We start from the raw sequence: 18439 nt of genomic DNA, 5'->3' as shown, positions 1-18439 counted from the left end.
GTGGCCACTGGTTTATATAAAGACCACCAACATGCTCAATTTCTGAATGAATCAATTTCTTTTTTCCTTGACAGGACTTTTTTTCAATCTATATCCATGGCCACCTGATCTGACTAGAGTCCTTTCATTAAATTGTTAAGATTAAACCTCCCACCCAGTATTTCATAAGGTGCTATTTAGTGGGTTCTAAATGTTTTATAGGATCAGGGCCATGCACAGACTTGAGGAGCAGCCTCAAGCTGATAAATTGGCACTGTATTGCGCTCATGGTCGCATGCAAGTCTGTTCATTTAGCGTTTCCCTATATACCCCCTCCTCGTGCACATTAAAATTGAATGAAGACACCTTAGTATTCAACATATGTTATTTTTATTCAAGGAATGAACTTCAAATAAAATCAATAAAAGTAATAGCCTAAAGAAATAAGAAATAGGGTTAAGATACTTTTCCTTATGTGCACCATTCTTGATGCTTTCCCAAAAGGAACCCACGCATTGTGCACCTTCTTTATTTTATTTCTTAACAACAGCACATCATTAACTTTACATCACATTTACATAAGTATTTAGACCCTTTGTTATGACACTCAAAATTGAGCTCAGGTGCATCCTTTTTCCATTCATCATACTTGAGATGTTTCTACAACTTGATCGGAGTCCACCTGTGGTAAATTCAATTGATTGGACATAATTTGGAAAGGCACACACCTGTATATATAAGGCCCCACAGTCGACAGTGCATGTCAGAGGAAAAACCAAGCCATGAAGTCGAAGGAATTGTCCGTATACCTCCGAGACAGGATTATGTGGAGGTACAGATCTGGGGAAGGGTACAAAAAAATTTGTGCACCATTGAAGGTCCCAAAGAACACAATGGCTTCCATCATTCTTAAATGGAAGAAGTTTGGAACCACCTAGAACTGGCCGCCCCACCAAACTGAGCAATCGGGGAAGAAGGGCTTTGGTAAGGGAGGTGACCAATAACCCGATGGCCACTCTGACAGAGCTCCAGAGTTCCTCTGTGGGGATGGGAGAACCTTCCAGAAGGACAACAATCTCTGCATCACTCCACCAATCAGCCTTTTATGGTAGAGTGGCCAGATGGAAGCCACTCCTCAGTAAAAGGCACACGATAGCCCGCTTGGAGTTTGCTAAAAGGTACCTAAAGGACTCTCAGACCATGAGAAAGAAGATTCTCTGGTCTGATGAAACCAAGTTTGAACTCTTTCGCTCATCACCTGGCCAGTAACATCCCTATGCTGAAACGTGGTAGCAGCATCATACTGTTGGGGATGTTTTTCAGCTGCAGGAACTGGGAAACTAGTCAGAATCGAGGGAAGGATGAGCGGAGTACAGAGAGATCCTTGATGAAAACCTGCACAAGAGCGCTCAGGACCTCAGACTGGGGCGAAGGTTCACCTTCTAACAGGACAACGACCCTAAGTTACACAGCCAAGACAACAAGGCTTCGAGACAAGTCTGTGAATGTCCTTGAGTGGCCCAGCCAGAGCCCGGACTTGAACGCGATCAAACATCTCTGGAGAGACCTGAAAATAGCTGTGCAGCAACCCTCCCCATCCAATCTGATGGAGCTTGAGAGGATCTGCAGAGAAGAATGGGACAAATAACCCAAATACAGGTGTGCCAAGCTTGTAGGATCATACCCAAGAAGACTCGAGGCTGTAATCGCTGACAAAGGTGCCTCAACAAAGTACTGAGTAATGGGCTTGAATACTTATGTAAATGTGATATTCCAGTTTTTTATTTTTAATAAATTTGTAAAATTTTTAAACCTGTTTTCACTTTGCCATTATGGGGTATTGTGTGTATTTTGATGAGAATGAATTGAATCCATTTTATAATAAGGCTGTAACTTTACAAAATTTGGAAAAAGTGAGGGGTCTGAATATTTTCCGAAGGCACTTTTATATACACTTACATACACTTTTTATACTTGTATATTGTTACCCCATGAATTAATTTGTCATGTAAAAAATTTTCACAGTTTCATAATTATGGTACGTATTGGATTTCAGTACATAATTGCAAACAAGGGGAAACTCTGCAAACAACAGGGTTCTCTGCAGATCTGCTTACTGATACACCAAGATCAAATATACAGTCTATATGTAAATAATATAAATGGTTGTGCAATATGACTTCAGTAAGTTAAAATTAAGTGAAAAATCTTCTGTTTTTAATGAGTAACACATCACCTTCTCAGACACATCACTCTAGATAAGCGCATATTTTTAACCTGAACGGAGAAGAATGCATTTTCATTCTTGTCATTCAGGACTTCTAAAATGACATGATTACCTTCTAGGAAGGCCCACATGGGAAGCACGGTGGTGCTATGGATAGCACTTGCTTCACCGCAAGAACATCCCAGGTTCGAATCCTGGCCCAGGCCTTAATGAAAGGAGTCTGCATGTTCTCGCCGTAGATGGAAGTGAATGATGTTTGTGGCCTGCAATGAATTAGTCACCTGTCTAGGGTTTATCACTGCATTTTGCCCAGTCTTGACAGTGGTTTGCAGAAAAAACAGAAATGACATAAAAGAAAAATACTCAAGTACTAGCAAGAATGGGCAATCAGAGCATATATCTGGATTCAGTCTTACATGTAGTGTTGAATGATTTTTATTTTTGGCGTATTATGTCCTTATAACAAAGGACAACAGAACTAAAAACTCGATTGCAATTTTTGTGCTTTATTTAAAAAAGTACATAGCTTTTTATTCGTTTTTAAAACCAGGCTAGATATGTTTTTTCTAATGCAAAAGCTTCATGGGGGAGGATGGTTCAAATCGTGCCAGAAATTATCATCCTTATCACTGCAAAGAAAAACCATCTACCCATCTGGCACAAAACTTTGAGACTTTTTTTTACGGTGATGCAGTTAAGTTGTGTAAGGGTGTGGAGAATATCGATGCTGTGCCAAGGTTTTAACCATGATCATTGTTCTGACTAGTCTGCAAACCACGACTTCACAGCTATGTTTAAACAAAATAAAGTCCTGACACTTTTTTCTGTAGGAAAATGTTTTAGAGATGCAGTTGTGATGAGAAGATAACACTACCAACTTTCCTCAACCAAAAAAAAAACACTTAAAAAAAAAAGTTATTTCGATAACTGAGTGGTACTGGCTGGTTTCCCTATTTCGGTGAAATAGTGGATTTGAAAAACTTCACGATGTTTGTGCGAATATCTTTTGTGGCGATGCCATAGATGATTGGGTTGACTGTGGGGGGCACAATGATGAAAAAAATGGCCCAGAACTTCTTGGCATTGGGGCTGATCTCTTGCAATCTGTAGGTGATGATAATGATTAAAATGGAGATCTCAAAGAGGATATAAATGATGAGGTGGGAGGCGCACGTCTGTATGGCCTTGCTCCAACTGTTTTTCTCCTGTTTGATGATGCATGCTTTGAGGATCTTGACATAGGAAAAAGCAATGATTAAGAAGCACCCGGATCTTAGGGACCAAATTGTACACAAATCGTAGATGTTGTTGATGGGGGTGGGTATGCACGCCAACCTCAGAATTGCTCCATTACTGCAGTAGACATGCATTATTAATGTCCCACACAGTGGCGTTTGCACAGTTAGAATGAGGAGGATCACGACTTTGCAGACAGCGACAAACCAGGCAAGACAACACAGTGAAACCAGCCTCCTAGTGGTCATGATGGTGTGGTAGTGCAGCGGCTGACAGATGGCCACATAGCGGTCATATGCCATGGCCGACAGAATGGTGGCGACGGCCAAGCCATACGTGTGCACAACGAAGACCTGGAAAATGGCCGCTGTGTAGCCGATGGTGTTGTACCCTGTTAAGAATTGTGGCATCAGCTGGGCCATGACTGTCGTGCCCCCGAGCAGATCGCATGCTGCCAGGTTGCACATCATCATGTACATGGGCTTGTGGAGTTTGGCATCCGCTACTATCACCATAACCACGGTGATGTTTCCCAGCAACATCACAGCATACACAATGAGAGAGACAAAAAACAGAAGGTACCCCTGCTGCCTGGTTATGATGAAGCCTTCCACTGTGAACACGATGGGCTGCTTCAAAGGTACATACGACACGTTTTCCATCTCTGCCATCAGTGCCTGAGACCAGACCCTGAAAACAGAAAAAAATTCAAACGTGTGATGAGAGAAATCCGATTACAGCTGTAATATCTGTAGTACTCAGGTCTGGTAGAATGATCTGCATTGTTACCAGTGCTCACACAGTATTGTCTAATAGCTGCTCTGGGCTTGAAACGAAGTTACAGTCTATGGCTGTACTTTGAGTGGTGTAACGGCGAGTTCATACCTGTCTCAGGTTTCTGGTTGGCAGTCCTCCCTTCCTGACACAATTTCTGCCTTTATCCTGCATGGGCCCTCCCCTCTCTGTCTTGTCACTCACTTTGGAGGGAGGAGAAAACTGCCCCCGGACTCTGAAAGACGGGTGGCAGATGCTGCTGCTTTTGACATATTACTGCAGAGTCACTTGCAGCCTAGGGAATCAGGCCCACAGGTGCAGCCTTTTTCTGAGATGCATTATTACTGTGATATTGTGCCACTTCTGTTCTTTGCCTGTGTCCAATCAACATTTTCCATGAATGTTCACTTCAATGAGGAAATACTTGTGTTTTCTCCACAAATGGTGCAATGATTATCTTTGGTTTCTGAAATATCTTTTTGTTTTGCTTTTCTTCCCATTCTAACAGAGCTAAAACAAAAACAAAACAAAACATGATTTCTGAATTAATCAGCTTATTATTTCTCTTTCCAAGATGGAACTTTTCCCCATCTGAATCTATGTCCACCTGATCTCACCACAGTCCTAATTAAATAGTAAAGATGAGACCTCCCAACCAGCTATTCATAAGGCGCTATTTGGTACTGTTCGTCAGTTTGAAATGTTTTATTGGATCAGGACCGTGCAGATTTATGGAGGGCAGTGGCTCAAGCTGATGAAGGACACCCTACTGAGCACGCGGTCCCATGCAAGTCTCTTCAAAGAGCATTTCACCTCAGACTCCCTGCTTGTGCATGTTATAAATCAATTAAGACACCTTAATCTTCAATATATTGTATCTTTATTAAAGGAATTAACTGTACACACACATAAAAATGTAAATACACAATCAATAAAAGTAATAGCCTAATAATGATCATGGCAGGACACGTGTTTTTACATATCTCTGTGCAGCAGCACTCTTGAAATAGCAATTTTCTGTCATTTTCCTTCATTATCAACACAGTGATTAATTTGCAAAATACTCAGTACCATGAGATAGCCTATAGCACTGCCCGTTCTCTTGAATTAGGCGTATAGGCAAATGATAAAATTAATTTTAGCTGAATCGCTAAATTGTGCACATTTTATTGACATTATTTTAAACTGTGCATATTTAGGCTACTCTTCGATCTTCGCACCCACACTCGAACAATAGGCTGTTCATGACAAAGATCTACAATGCGCATATTTTATAGGTTAAATTGTCTTGAACCGCAGCCGTAGACTTCATAATAAGGCTGATGAAGGTTGTGCCCTGGGCTGCATCATTGCCGGTAGAGGGCGCATGCGCATTCTTTCTCAATAAACGACCGTTGAAGCCGAGGTTACGAGCGCGAACTCCAGGAAAAAAGCGGATTTTAATTGCGAAAAATGTACACGCAATACACTGACATACTCTATAACTTCACTGTAACCCATGTTAATAAGCATTGTTTTTGTCAGCTGCCATATTATTACGGTGAAAAAGGTCTGTTTCCCATTATTTATCATCCTTTCTTCCTCGAGCTCAGGTGAGTTCCATTGCGAGAAGCACAGTTAGCATCTTGCTACAACCCTGAATAGGAGTGTTTTTGAGGAAGCAATAATTAAGAGCGAGTCAATGAATATCTGGACTATAATAATTTAAAACCAATCAAGCATTGTTTAATAATGTTTAGAGTGTTGACTACCAGCATTTGTTACTGTAGTGTGGCAAATCGTAATTGTCAGAAAGACGACGTTGAAAAGTGAGTACTTTGCTCAAGCTAAATTGAGATTAGCTTGTTCTGTACAACTAAGTGACGTTAATGTTATAGCCGTTTGCTTCATTAAAACTAGTACTAAATTCATAGTCTAACAGGCTAATAAACTTTTAAGATATGTGCAATGTTGCACTATATAGCTAGCTAGCTAGCTATTGTCATGGGTCACTGGTTCTGTAAGGCTATATTTTATCTTGGATCTTGTTGAATGGTGAAACGAGATCGCATTTGAAACGGGAATTAACATTAGAAACAATTGGAATAGATTTTAACTTAAATTTGTAGTTTTTTCTCGCTTATGCCTCAATGGTTCAAGATGGCTAGCCTGTGGCCGGCTACTTCATGTTCGCTGCAGTCTCTGAATTCAGGTAGGAGAGATCTCGCGAGTTTTAGTTTTGTTCATACTACCCGGGTACTGAATTAATGTAAAGTGACTCTTTAAAAAATAATAATTTTGATAAATATACTTTTTGATACACATAAACACCAAACAGTTTTTGTTGGCAATTGTATTTCATACTTTTGCCACACCAACTTGCAAAATTGAATAAATATTGCACGGTTATAGCCTACATCTAGTAGCTAGTGCAGTGTTATAATCACCACCGTAAAACAAATGTTCTTGATCTTACATTTCAACTTCCGCATAATATACAATCACAAGTTGATATTGTGTCAACGGTAGTCAGCATATGAATTTAGAACTGTGATCAGGTCAAACATCCTGTCATGCAGTGTTCACGCAGACCATGGTTAACTACTCCTGCAGGAACTAGGTTACTGCACTATTTTCAGGCAGGTCTGACTCACTTGTTAGTTGAGGTTTCAATGAATAAATAGTAATTTTATGCAATATTAGACCAACTTGAAGTATTTTTGTTTGTTTTATGGCAGTTTTCCATGCACCTGTTCGACTCGTTTTCTTTGTGGATATTTAGGCTAGTTTATGAGATCGGATGTTCCACTAAAGTTTACAGTGTTTGCCTGCAGGTCCTTTTGGTGTCACAGCAATGTGAAAGATACTAAGTTACATGTGCTTTCATGCTTTTCAGATTTGCGGGTTAATGCCCACCCTTTAAAGGGAGAGAGTCCGGTTTATCTTGTTACTATGGCGGAATACAAATTTTTTGGTGGTGAAAGAATATTTTATGAATGGCCAGATGGACACTATTGTCCAGTGTGTCATGCTTGAAGGTCTAGTTGCAGATGAGACTGCAGGGAGGGGGTACTTGTTAAATGGACAAACTATGCGATTATAGTGGCACTTAGAATCTCTGTATTTGGCATAGTTGTTGTGTATCATTTACTAATTAGTCTAGAACACAGAGTGTGTTGTTTCAACTCATAGTTTGGTTACAGGAGCACTGATGCCCGAAGACCAAAAATGTTGAGCGTTTTATTTTAATATTTAGATTTATTTCTATTTATATTTTATTTTAACATGTTTCTGTATATTCCACTTCTATGAGCAAAGGTTATTTGACTGATCGTAGTTGATATGAACAACAGCATTCCCTTGATGTAGGGCCTCTGTAAATTTTCTCTGTTCAGTTTGCTGAAATCTAAAATTAGACCTGCTTGTGACCAGCCCATGTAGTCAGACATTTGAAATATTAAAAAAACACTTTTTAATATATAGCACTAAAGAAAATCTTTAAATATTAAATAAATTTAAAAAATAAACAGTGTGATGTGCATGTGGTCTTAATGTACCTATCAGATGTATATATGACCCAAACTGACATTTTGCAACATTAGTCCTTTTTGCTCTAGTATCACCGTTACTTTTATGCAAAGTTAATATTTAATACCTTTCTCATACTTAATGGGAAAATAGATGTAAATATGGAATTCATGAGGTTTTGTTAGAAATTCATCACAATGATCGTGTTTCCTAAGCAAGCTTAGTTACCACACTTGCACCACAGTGCATACCCCATAAGTCAAATAGGCAAAATAGTGCCTGTTGATGTGAATGTTGTAAAACATTTTCAGGTTTATAGTTATAGTACATATTGAATTTTAGTAGCCTACATAATTGCAAACAAGGGAAGGCCTTTCTATTGGTGTCTGCATGTTATTCCCATTGGTATGAGTGTGAGTGAATAGTGTGTGTGGTCTGCTACTGATTAATAACCTGTGCAGGGGCGTGTTCCTTTGTCTAGCTCAGTGCATGCTGGGATAGCCCCCATCTGGCCTGCAACCCTATCCAGGAATAAGCATATTAGGTAAAAACCAGATTTTTGTTGATCTCATGCTGTTTACCATTAGGAATAGCTGAGGCTTTAATGATGTAATTAATTATTACACTATATTTTTGGAGAAAGCCAAACTGCAGGACTGCATGGTGCCTGCAGGCTTAGCTTCCTCTTCATTAGGTAGTGTTGGAGCTGTCAATCAACAGGTATACAGATGTAGTGTTACACAAAATCTGTCGTGTTGAATGGTTTTTATTGTTATTGTATTATAATTTTAATAACTAAATATATAAAGGTTTGTAAGTCACACTCATGAAAAATTACAAACAACAACAGAACTACGAACTAGATTACAATTGTACTGCTTTATTTAAAAAAGTACATTGCTTCTTATTAGTTTAGATGTGCTTTTTATAATGCAAAAGATTCATAGGGGAAAAAAGATGGAGGATGGTTCAAATTGTGCCAGAACAATACAGGAAATGATCATCAGCAAAGGAAATCCAGTGTAGGACTTCACCTCAAGTGTCGTCTGCTCAGCTGGCACTAAACTTTATTTTGACTTTTTACAAGGATACAATGAAGTTCTGGAAGGGTGTGGAGAATGACAATGCTGCAGCAAGGTTTTTACAATGATCGTTGTTTTGGCCAGCCTACAAACCGTAATTTTTGAAAAAAGGTCCATATGACACTTTTTTCTGTAGGAAGATGTTTTAGAAACACAATTGTGATGACATGAAAACATTTACCAACTTTCCTCAACCAAAAAAATACATTTTATAAATGTTATTTGGATATTTGGGTGGTACTTGCTGGATTCCTTTTTTTTGGCGAGACAGTGTATTTTAAAAACTTCACAATTCTTGTGCGAATATCTTTCGTGGCGATGCCATAGATGATTGGGTTGACTGTGGGGGGCACAATGATGAAAAAAATGGCGCAGAACTTCTTGGCGTTGGGGCTGAACTCTTGCAATCTGTAGGTGATGATAATGATTATAATGGAGATCTCAAAGAGGATATAAATGGTGAGATGGGAGGCGCACGTCTGTATGGCCTTGCTCCGACTGTTTTTCTCTTGTTTGATGATGCATGCTTTGAGGATCTTGACATAGGAAAAAGCAATGATTAAGAAGCACCCGGATCTTAGGGACCAAAGTGAACACAAATCGTAGATGTTGTTGATGGGGGTGGGTAAGCACGCCAGCCTCAGAATGGCTCCATTACTGCAGTAGACATGCATTATTAATGTCCCACACAGTGGCGTTTGCACAGTTAGAATGAGGAGGATCGTGACTCTGCAGACAGCGACAAACCAGGCAAAACAACACAGTGAAACCAGCCTCCTAGTGGTCATGATGGTGTGGTAGTGCAGCGGCTGACAGATGGCCACATAGCGGTCATATGCCATGGCTGACAGAATGGTGGCGACGGCCAAGCTGTATGTGTGCACAGCGAAGACCTGGAAAATGGCCGCTGTGTAGCCGATGGTGTTGTACCCTGTTAAGAAGTGTGGCATCAGCTGGGCCATGACTGTCGTGCCCCCGAGCAGATCGCATGCTGCCAGGTTGCACATCATCATGTACATGGGCTTGTGGAGTTTGGCATCCGCTACTATCACCGTAACCACGGTGATGTTTCCCAGCAGCATCACAGCATACACGATGAGAGAGACCAAAAACAGGGGGTACCCCTGCTGCCTGGTTATGATGAAGCCTTCCACTGTGAACACGATGGGCTGCTTCAAAGGTACATACGACACATTTTCCATCTCTGCCATCAGTGCCTAAGACCAGACCCTGAAAACAGAAAAAAATTAAAACGTGTGATGAGAGAAATCCGATTACAGCTGTAATATCTGTAGTACTCAGGTCTGGTAGAATGATCTGCATTGTTACCAGTGCTCACACAGTATTGTCTAATAGCTGGTCTGGGCTTGAAACGAAGTTACAGTCTATGGCTGTACTTTGAGTGGTGTAACGGCGAGTTCATACCTGTCTCAGGTTTCTGGTTGGCAGTCCTCCCTTCCTGACACAATTTCTGCCTTTATCCTGCATGGGCCCTCCCCTCTTTGTGCTGTCACTCATTTTAGAGGCAGGAGAGGACCGCCCCCGGACTCTGGAAGACGGGTGGCAGATGCTGCTGCTTTTGACATATTACTGCAGAGTCACATGCAGCCTAGGGAATCAGGCCCACAGTTGCAGCCTTTTTCTGAGATGCATTATTACTGTGGTATTGCACCACTTCTGTGTCCAGTCAGTATTTGCCAGAAATGTTCACTTCAACAGTTTTTTTACTTTGCAAACGCAGTGCAGTGATTACTGACTGAAATCACATTTTTGCTTTACTTTCCATTCTTACAGGGCAAAAAACACGATTATACTGCAATAACCTGAACTCGCCCGCAATTGATCAAAATGAATTAATCTTGTTTGTAAAGTACTGTGTTCAGTTCTGGCACTGAACACGTTCACAGGTGAAGAATCCTTAGATTTACTGTAAAACTTGTTCTGTAGCAATGCTTAGTTGATCTGATTTTTTTTGGCTTGTAACATTGTGCCCATATTTAACATGATTATTAATTCATATAAACGTGATATTGCATAGGGGTATGTTAATCGTGCAGTATATAAATCAATCAAAGCACAAGTATTACTTTTCACCAAAAAGATAGAAGAACAGTAGTCTTATATTAAAAAAATGTCTTTCCTCAGTTTGATGAATGAACGTTTGATTCCCATTGAAAGGCGTGGCCACTGGTTTATATAAAGACCACCAACATGCTCAATTTCTGAATGAATCAATTTCTTTTTTCCTTGACAGGACTTTTTCAATCTATATCCATGGCTACCTGATCTGACTAGAGTCCTTTCATTAAATTGTTAAGATTAAACCTCCCACCCTGTATTTCATAAGGTGCTATTTATTGGGTTCTAAATGTTTTATAGGATCAGGGCCATGCACAGACTTGAGGAGCAGCCTCAAGCTGATAAATGGGCACTGTATTGCGCTCATGGTCGCATACAAGTCTGTTCAATTAGCGTTTCACTATAGACCCCCTCCTCGTGCACATTAAAATTGAATGAAGACACCTTAGTATTCAACATATGTTATTTTTATTCAAGGAATGAACTTCAAATAAAATCAATAAAAGTAATAGCCTAAAGTAAGAAATTTTCCTTATGTGCACCATTCTTGATACTTTCCCAAAAGGAACCCACGCATTGTGCGCTTCTTTCAATTATTTCTTATTTGAAACCTCAGAACCTGGTGTAGGATGCCATCCATAATAAACCACATATTCCAATCGACATTATGCTTCTGTATTTTGAAAAGCAAAATGTACCAGAATCCATGGTCACTTCAAGGGAAAGTGATTTAACTTCTACAGGAAAATTGCTTTAAATTATGTGCTAACCTCCAGAGTGGTCGCAACCTCTTCCTGATACTCAACTTTGAAAACATATTAGCATCTAATCTGGGCCGCCTGGTCAGGGGTGTAATCCTGGAGCAGCATAAGGCGTTGTCCCTCTGAAGTGAGGAACCACCTCCTGGCACAAAGTGGTGTGTCACCGACAAAAACAACGTGGTGATCAGTTGACAGCTCGGCTCCTCTCTTCACCCGAATGTCCAGAACAAATGGCAGCAGGTTTGATGAAGCAATCACAATGTGATTTTCGACTTTTGAATGAATGTTTTGACCCGAATTGGTCTTAGTATGGTGTGCTATTTTCCACCCTCAATGCCATTTAAAATCTCTACTGTAAGACAGTCACATTATGACATGGCGCATGAACATATAGACTACATGCACTGTATTCATGTAATTACACATCATTCCCACTCAACATAATGGTTGAGCCAAAAGTTCTGTTACAGTATATAGCACCTTAAAGAAAGTGTAGGTTTGATTGCAACACTTTGAACAAATACAGACCTATTTCAATCTTGATGTTTCTTTGTAAAACAATTGTAAAGCAGTTTTTTTTCACTAAATCACTAAATTGATTTAAATACGAAATGAAAAGAACACCAAAAATGTTCAGTTCTAGTTGCCATGCGGCCATTTCATTGTTCGACTGTCCTATGTGAGTGGAACAATTTTGGTCAAAACACTTTATTGACATGGAATAAAGCTTTTGGCGAAGCAAGTCAAACCGTGACCTGCTTTAAAACTACTTTAAAACACACCTACAGTTTTTTCATGGTATTACCAGTTGACATCAGCCTGGGTGTGGTTGGAAGGTGAAGACTAGCCTGTGTTGTAGTGACTTAAATGAATGCAAAAAAGAGAACAGAAATAAATGCTTAGTGACATACTCAATTTTCGTTCCACAGCAATTTAATGGATGTAGTTGTTAACAACAGCACATCATTAACTTTACATCACATTTACATAAGTATTCAGACCTTTTGTTATGACACTCAAAATTGAGCTCAGGTGCATCCCGTTTCCATTGATCATACTTGAGATGTTTCTACAACTTGATTGGAGTCCACCTGTGGTAAATTCAATTGATTGGACATAATTTGGAAAGGCACACACCTGTATATATAAGGCCCCACAGTTGACAGTGCATGTCAGAGGAAAAGCCAAGCCATGAAGTCGAAGGAATTGTCCGTAGACCTCCGAGACAGGATTATGTGGAGGTACAGATCTGGGGAAGGGTACAAAAAAATTTGTGCACCGTTGAAGATCCCAAAGAACACAATGGCTTCCATCATTCTTAAATGGAAGAAGTTTGGAACCACCTAGAACTGGCCGCCCCACCAAACTGAGCAATCGGGGGAGAAGGGCTTTGGTGAGGGAGGTGACCAATAACCCGATGGCCACTCTGACAGAGCTCCAGAGTTCCTCTGTGGGGATGGGAGAACCTTCCAGAAGGACAACAATCTCTGCATCACTCCACCAATCAGCCTTTTATGGTAGAGTGGCCAGATGGAAGCCACTCCTCAGTAAAAGGCACACGATAGCCCGCTTGGAGTTTGCTAAAAGGTACCTAAAGGATTCTCAGACCATGAGAAAGAAGATTCTCTGGTCTGATGAAACCAAGTTTGAACTCTTTCGCTCATCACCTGGCCAATACCATCCCTATGCTGAAACGTGGTAGCAGCATCATACTGTTGGGGATGTTTTTCAGCTGCAGGAACTGGGAAACTAGTCAGGATCGATGGAAAGATGAACAGAGTACAGAGAGATCCTTGATGAAAACCTGCACCAGAGTGCTCAGGACCTCAGACTGGGACGAAGGTTCACCTTCTAACAGGACAACGACCCTAAGTTACACAGCCAAGACAACAAGGCTTTGAGACAAGTCTGTGAATGTCCTTGAGTGGCCCAGCCAGAGCCCGAACTTGAACGCGATCAAACATCTCTGGAGAGACCTGAAAATAGCTGTGCAGCAACCCTCCCCATCCAATCTGATGGAGCTTGAGAGGATCTGCAGAGAAGAATGGGACAAATATCCCAAATACAGGTGTGCCAAGTTTGTAGGGTCATACCCAAGAAGACTCAAGGCTGTAATCGCTGACAAAGGTGCCCCAACAAAGTACTGAGTAAAGGGCCTGAATACTTATGTAAATGTGATATTCCAGTTTTTTATTTTTAATAAATATGCAAAAATTTCTAAACCTGTTTTCACTTTGCCATTATGGGGTATTGTGTGTAAATTGATGAGAATAAATTTAATCAATTTTATAATAAGGCTATAACTTTACAAAATGTGGAAAAAGTGAAGCGGTCTGAATATTTTCCAAAGGCACTTTTATATACACTTATATACACTTTTTATACTTGTATATTGTTACCCCATGAATTAATTTGTCATGTAAAACATTTTCAGTTTCATAATTATGGTACGTATTGGATTTCAATACATAATTGCAAACAAGGGGAACTCGGCAAACAACAGGGTTCTCTGCAGCTCTGCTTACTGATACACCAAGATCAAATATACAATCTATATGTAAATAATATAAACGGTTGTGCAATATGACTTCAGTAAGTTAAAATTAAGTGAAAAATGTTCTGTTTTTAATGGGTGTTCGACACATCACGTTCTCAGACACATCACTCTAGATAAGCACAGATTTTTAATTTGGACGGAGGAGAATGTATTTACTTGTCATTCAGGACTTCTAAAATGACATGATTACCTTCTAGGAAGGCCCACATGGGAAGCACGGTGGTGCTATGGATAGCACTATTGCTTCACCGCAAGAACATCCCAGGTTCGAATCCTGGCCCGGGCCTTAATGAAAGGAGTCTGCATGTTCTCGCCGTAGATGGAAGTGAATAATGTTTGTGGCCTGCAATGAATTAGTCACCTGTCCAGGGTTTATCACTGCATTTTGCCCAGTCTTGACAGTGGTTTGCAGAAAAAACAGAAATTTCATAGAAGAAAAATACTCAAGTACTAGCAAGAATGGGCAATCAGAGCATATATCTGGATTCAGTCTTACATGTAGTGTTGAATGATTTTTTATTTTTGGCATATTATGTCCTTAGAACAAAGGACAGCAGAACTAAAAACTCGATTGCAATTTTTGTGCTTCATTTAAAAAAGTAAATAGCTTTTTATTAGTATTTAAAACCAGGCTAGGTATGTTTTTTCTAATGCAAAAGCTTCATGGGGGAGGATGGTTCAAATCGTGCCAGAAATTATCATCCTTATCACTGCAAAGAAAAACAATCTACCCATCTGGCACAAAACTTTGAGACTTTTTTTTACGGTGATGCAGTTAAGTTGTGTAAGGGTGTGGAGAATAACCATGCTGTGCCAAGGTTTTAACCATGATCATTGTTCTGACTAGTCTGCAAACCACGACTTCACAGCTATGTTTAAACAAAATAAAGTCCTGACACTTTTTTCTGTAGGAAAATGTTTTAGAGATGCAGTTGTGATGAGAAGATAACACTACCAACTTTCCTCAACCAAAAAAAAAATACTTAAAAAAAAAAGTTATTTCGATAACTGAGTGGTACTGGCTGGTTTCCCTATTTCGGTGAAATAGTGGATTTGAAAAACTTCACGATGTTTGTGCGAATATCTTTTGTGGCGATGCCATAGATGATTGGGTTGACTGTGGGGGGCACAATGATGAAAAAAATGGCGCAGAACTTCTTGGCATTGGGGCTGATCTCTTGCAATCTGTAGGTGATGACAATGATTAAAATGGAGATCTCAAAGAGGATATAAATGGTGAGATGGGAGGCGCACGTCTGTATGGCCTTGCTCCGACTGTTTTTCTCCTGTTTGATGATGCATGCTTTGAGGATCTTGACATAGGAAAAAGCAATGATTAAGAAGCACCCGGATCTTAGGGACCAAAGTGAACACAAATCGTAGATGTTGTTGATGGGGGTGGGTATGCACGCCAGCCTCAGAATGGCTCCATTACTGCAGTAGACATGCATTATTAATGTCCCACACAGCGGCATTTGCACATTTAGAATGAGGAGGATCGCGACTATGCAGACAGCGACAAACCAGGCAAGACAACACAGTGAAACCAGCCTCCTAGTGGTCATGATGGTGTGGTAGTGCAGCGGCTGGCAGATGGCCACATAGCGGTCGTACGCCATGGCCGACAGAATGGTGGCGACGGCCAAGCCATACGTGTGCACAACGAAGGCCTGGAAAATGGCTGCTGTGTAGCCGATGGTGTTGTACCCTGTTAAGAAGTGTGGCATCAGCTGGGCCATGACTGTCGTGCCCCCGAGCAGATCGCATGCTGCCAGGTTGCACATCATCATGTACATGGGCTTGTGGAGTTTGGCATCCGCTACTATCACCGTAACCACGGTGATGTTTCCCAGCAGCATCATAGCATACACGATGAGAGAGACCAAAAACAGGGGGTACCCCTGCTGCCTGGTTATGATGAAGCCTTCCACTGTGAACACGATGGGCTGCTTCAAAGGTACATACGACACATTTTCCATCTCTGCCATCAGTGCCTGAGACCAGACCCTGAAAACAGAAAAAAATTCAAACGTGTGATGAGAGAAATCCAATTACAGCTGTAATATCTGTAGTACTCAGGTCTGGTAGAATGATCTGCATTGTTACCAGTGCTCACACAGTATTGTCTAATAGCTGCTCTGGGCTTGAAATGAAGTTTCAGTCTATGGCTGTACTTTGAGTGGTGTAAAGGCGAGGTCATACCTGTCTCAGGTTTCTGGTTGGCAGTCCTCCCTTCCTGACACAATTTCTGGCTTTATCCTGCATGGGCCCTCCCCTCTCTGTCTTGTCACTCATTTTAGAGGCAGGAGAGGACCGCCCCCGGACTCTGAAAGACGGGTGGCAGATGCTGCTGCTTTTGACATATTACTGCAGAGTCACATGCAGCCTAGGGAATCAGGCCCACAGGTGTAGTATCCCTCTGAGATTCTGTGCTATTGTGTTATTACTGTACTATTGTTCCACTTCTGTTCTTTGCCTGTGTCCAATCAGCATTTGCCAATAATGCTCACTACAACAAGAAAAAAACTTTTTTTCCCCCTCACAAACAGAGCGCAGTAATTATCTCAAATGACTCTGAAATCACTTTTTGTTTTGCTTTACTGCCCATTCTAACAGGGCAAAAAAAATGATTGTACTGCGGTGTGCAACGAGCTGAACTGCCCCTCAATGTATAGATCAAAAAATGAAATTAATATTGTTTGTAAGGCGCTATATGCAGTTCAGAGACCTAATGCATTCACAGGTGTAGGGAATGGGTTGAACATCTTGTGCAAATACACATAAATTCAACACAGTTGAACTGATTTTTTTTTTAACATAGTGTTCATATTTAACATAGACAATCATTAGTTCATATAAAAGTAATATTGCATATGTAATATCTAAATCAAAACATTTATTTTCACCAAAAACATCAAAGAACAACCCTGATGTATTTGAAATATTTATTCAGTTTGATGAAGTAAAGTTTGCGAAAATAAATATTTAAACATTTAAAAATAACACTTTTGCATCACATTGAAATGAGTGGCTTCTGGTTGATACAAAGACTCCAACTTGCTCCATTTCTGAATTCATGTATAATTTCTCTTTCCATGATAGGACTTTTTCAATCTATCTCCATGTCCACCTTGTATCACTAGAGTACTACCATTATAAATAGGAAAGAGGAGACCTCCCAGCCAATTATTCATAAGGTGTAATGTAATGTGTACTAAATTTGAAATGTTGCATGAGGTCAGGGCCATACACAGACTCTCGGAGGGCAGACACAAGGTCCAAAACACCTCACTGTAGACACTACTGCACGCAAGTCTCTTCAAATTGCATTTCCCCATAGACCCCGTGCATGCACACATAATTTAATACAGTCACGTTGGTGCCTGACATATCTGTGACAAACTTTCCCTTAAACTGTTTATTCTTATTCTTTCCCTTAAACTGTTTATTTTCAGTCATTTCTATTATCAACACAGCAATTCACAAGTCACATAGTCGATACTATTAGATATAGTCGGGCCAGTTCTTCACAGTAAGGATATTAGGCAAGTAATAACATTGCTTTTACTTGCCTTGCAAAATTGAGCACATTTCATTGAAATTCTTTGAAATTGCAGATATGTTGGCTGTTTTTCTTTCACTGCACGCACACTCTGAGAATTGGCTATTCATGATAAAGATCTACAGTGTACATATTTAACGTATCTTCAGCTCAAGTTTTGGTTGACAGCCTTTATAATAAGGCTTTATTGCAGGTTGTGCTTAACGCTAATTCAGTAGTTAAAATAACGAGAGGCAGGAATACACCCGGCATGGGCTGCCAATCTATCGCAGGGCACACACAGCATTCACTGACATACGGGAAATTTCGAGTTTCCAGTCGGCCTACCTGCATGTGTTTGGACTGTGAGAGGAAACCGGAGTACCTGGAGGAGACATAAGCGGACACGGGGACAACATGAAAACTCCACACAGAAAGGCCCCAAGCCGAGATTCGAACCCACAACCTTCTTGCTGTGAGGCGACAGTGATTCCCACCGCACCACCGTGCCACCCTGCTGAGCCTTATGATACTGGGAAATTATTATTGGTCTACTGTTTTTTTTCTGTGAATGGCAATTAATTGTGGGTAACCATTTGACATGGGATAAGGTAGGCTACTATTTGTTGTTCTGTTAAACCATACACGGCAAATGTTTTGACCACAAAAAACTGAATAATAACAAAAAGAAAAGTT

The 18439-nt window shown here is 40.4% G+C and overlaps 3 protein-coding genes across 3 annotated transcripts; all 3 read right to left on the bottom strand.

Annotated features, from left to right (window-relative positions):
• Nucleotides 1–3129: 3129 nt before the first annotated feature.
• On the bottom strand, nt 3130–6392 carry LOC118235223 (olfactory receptor 52N5-like). The gene is made up of 4 exons (XM_035432370.1): nt 6317–6392; nt 4328–4451; nt 4025–4132; nt 3130–3438 (listed from the first exon to the last, which is right to left on the bottom strand). The coding sequence occupies exons 2-4, from the start codon at nt 4388–4390 to the stop codon at nt 3157–3159; spliced, it is 453 nt and encodes a 150-aa protein (XP_035288261.1). The 5' UTR covers nt 4391–4451; nt 6317–6392; the 3' UTR covers nt 3130–3156.
• A 2237-nt stretch (nt 6393–8629) lies between these two features.
• LOC118236590 (olfactory receptor 52K2-like) lies at nt 8630–10323 on the bottom strand. Its single transcript, XM_035435083.1, has 2 exons — nt 10231–10323; nt 8630–10022 (listed from the first exon to the last, which is right to left on the bottom strand). Exons 1-2 carry the CDS (start codon nt 10321–10323, stop codon nt 9024–9026), a joined length of 1092 nt encoding a protein of 363 aa, XP_035290974.1. The 3' UTR covers nt 8630–9023.
• A 3660-nt stretch (nt 10324–13983) lies between these two features.
• On the bottom strand, nt 13984–16402 carry LOC118236589 (olfactory receptor 52K2-like). Its single transcript, XM_035435082.1, has 2 exons — nt 16377–16402; nt 13984–16209 (listed from the first exon to the last, which is right to left on the bottom strand). The coding sequence occupies exons 1-2, from the start codon at nt 16400–16402 to the stop codon at nt 15234–15236; spliced, it is 1002 nt and encodes a 333-aa protein (XP_035290973.1). The 3' UTR covers nt 13984–15233.
• Between the last annotated feature and the right edge of the window lie 2037 nt (nt 16403–18439).

This window comes from Anguilla anguilla, chromosome 9 (assembly GCF_013347855.1).
Source record: "Anguilla anguilla isolate fAngAng1 chromosome 9, fAngAng1.pri, whole genome shotgun sequence".
Lineage (NCBI taxonomy): Eukaryota > Metazoa > Chordata > Actinopteri > Anguilliformes > Anguillidae > Anguilla > Anguilla anguilla.
This window is presented reverse-complemented; position numbering and strand designations above follow the sequence as displayed.

What these genes read in the sequence shown, in the direction of transcription:
- LOC118236589 (XM_035435082.1), bottom strand. Translation starts at nt 16,402, where the DNA reads ATGACCTCGCCTTTACACCACTCAAA. An exon ending in TCGCCTTTACACCACTCAAA is followed by an intron (nt 16,210 to 16,376) that starts GTACAGCCATAG and finishes TTCTGTTTTCAG; the next exon opens with GGTCTGGTCTCAGGCACTGA.
- LOC118235223 (XM_035432370.1), bottom strand. Translation starts at nt 4,390, where the DNA reads ATGCAGGATAAAGGCAGAAATTGTGTCAGGAAGGGAGGACTGCCAACC. An exon ending in CAACCAGAAACCTGAGACAG is followed by an intron (nt 4,133 to 4,327) that starts GTATGAACTCGC and finishes TTCTGTTTTCAG; the next exon opens with GGTCTGGTCTCAGGCACTGA. An exon ending in ATCATAACCAGGCAGCAGGG is followed by an intron (nt 3,439 to 4,024) that starts GTACCTTCTGTT and finishes TCCTATGTCAAG; the next exon opens with ATCCTCAAAGCATGCATCAT.
- LOC118236590 (XM_035435083.1), bottom strand. Translation starts at nt 10,323, where the DNA reads ATGAGTGACAGCACAAAGAGGGGAGGGCCCATGCAGGATAAAGGCAGA. An exon ending in CAACCAGAAACCTGAGACAG is followed by an intron (nt 10,023 to 10,230) that starts GTATGAACTCGC and finishes GTCTGGTCTTAG; the next exon opens with GCACTGATGGCAGAGATGGA.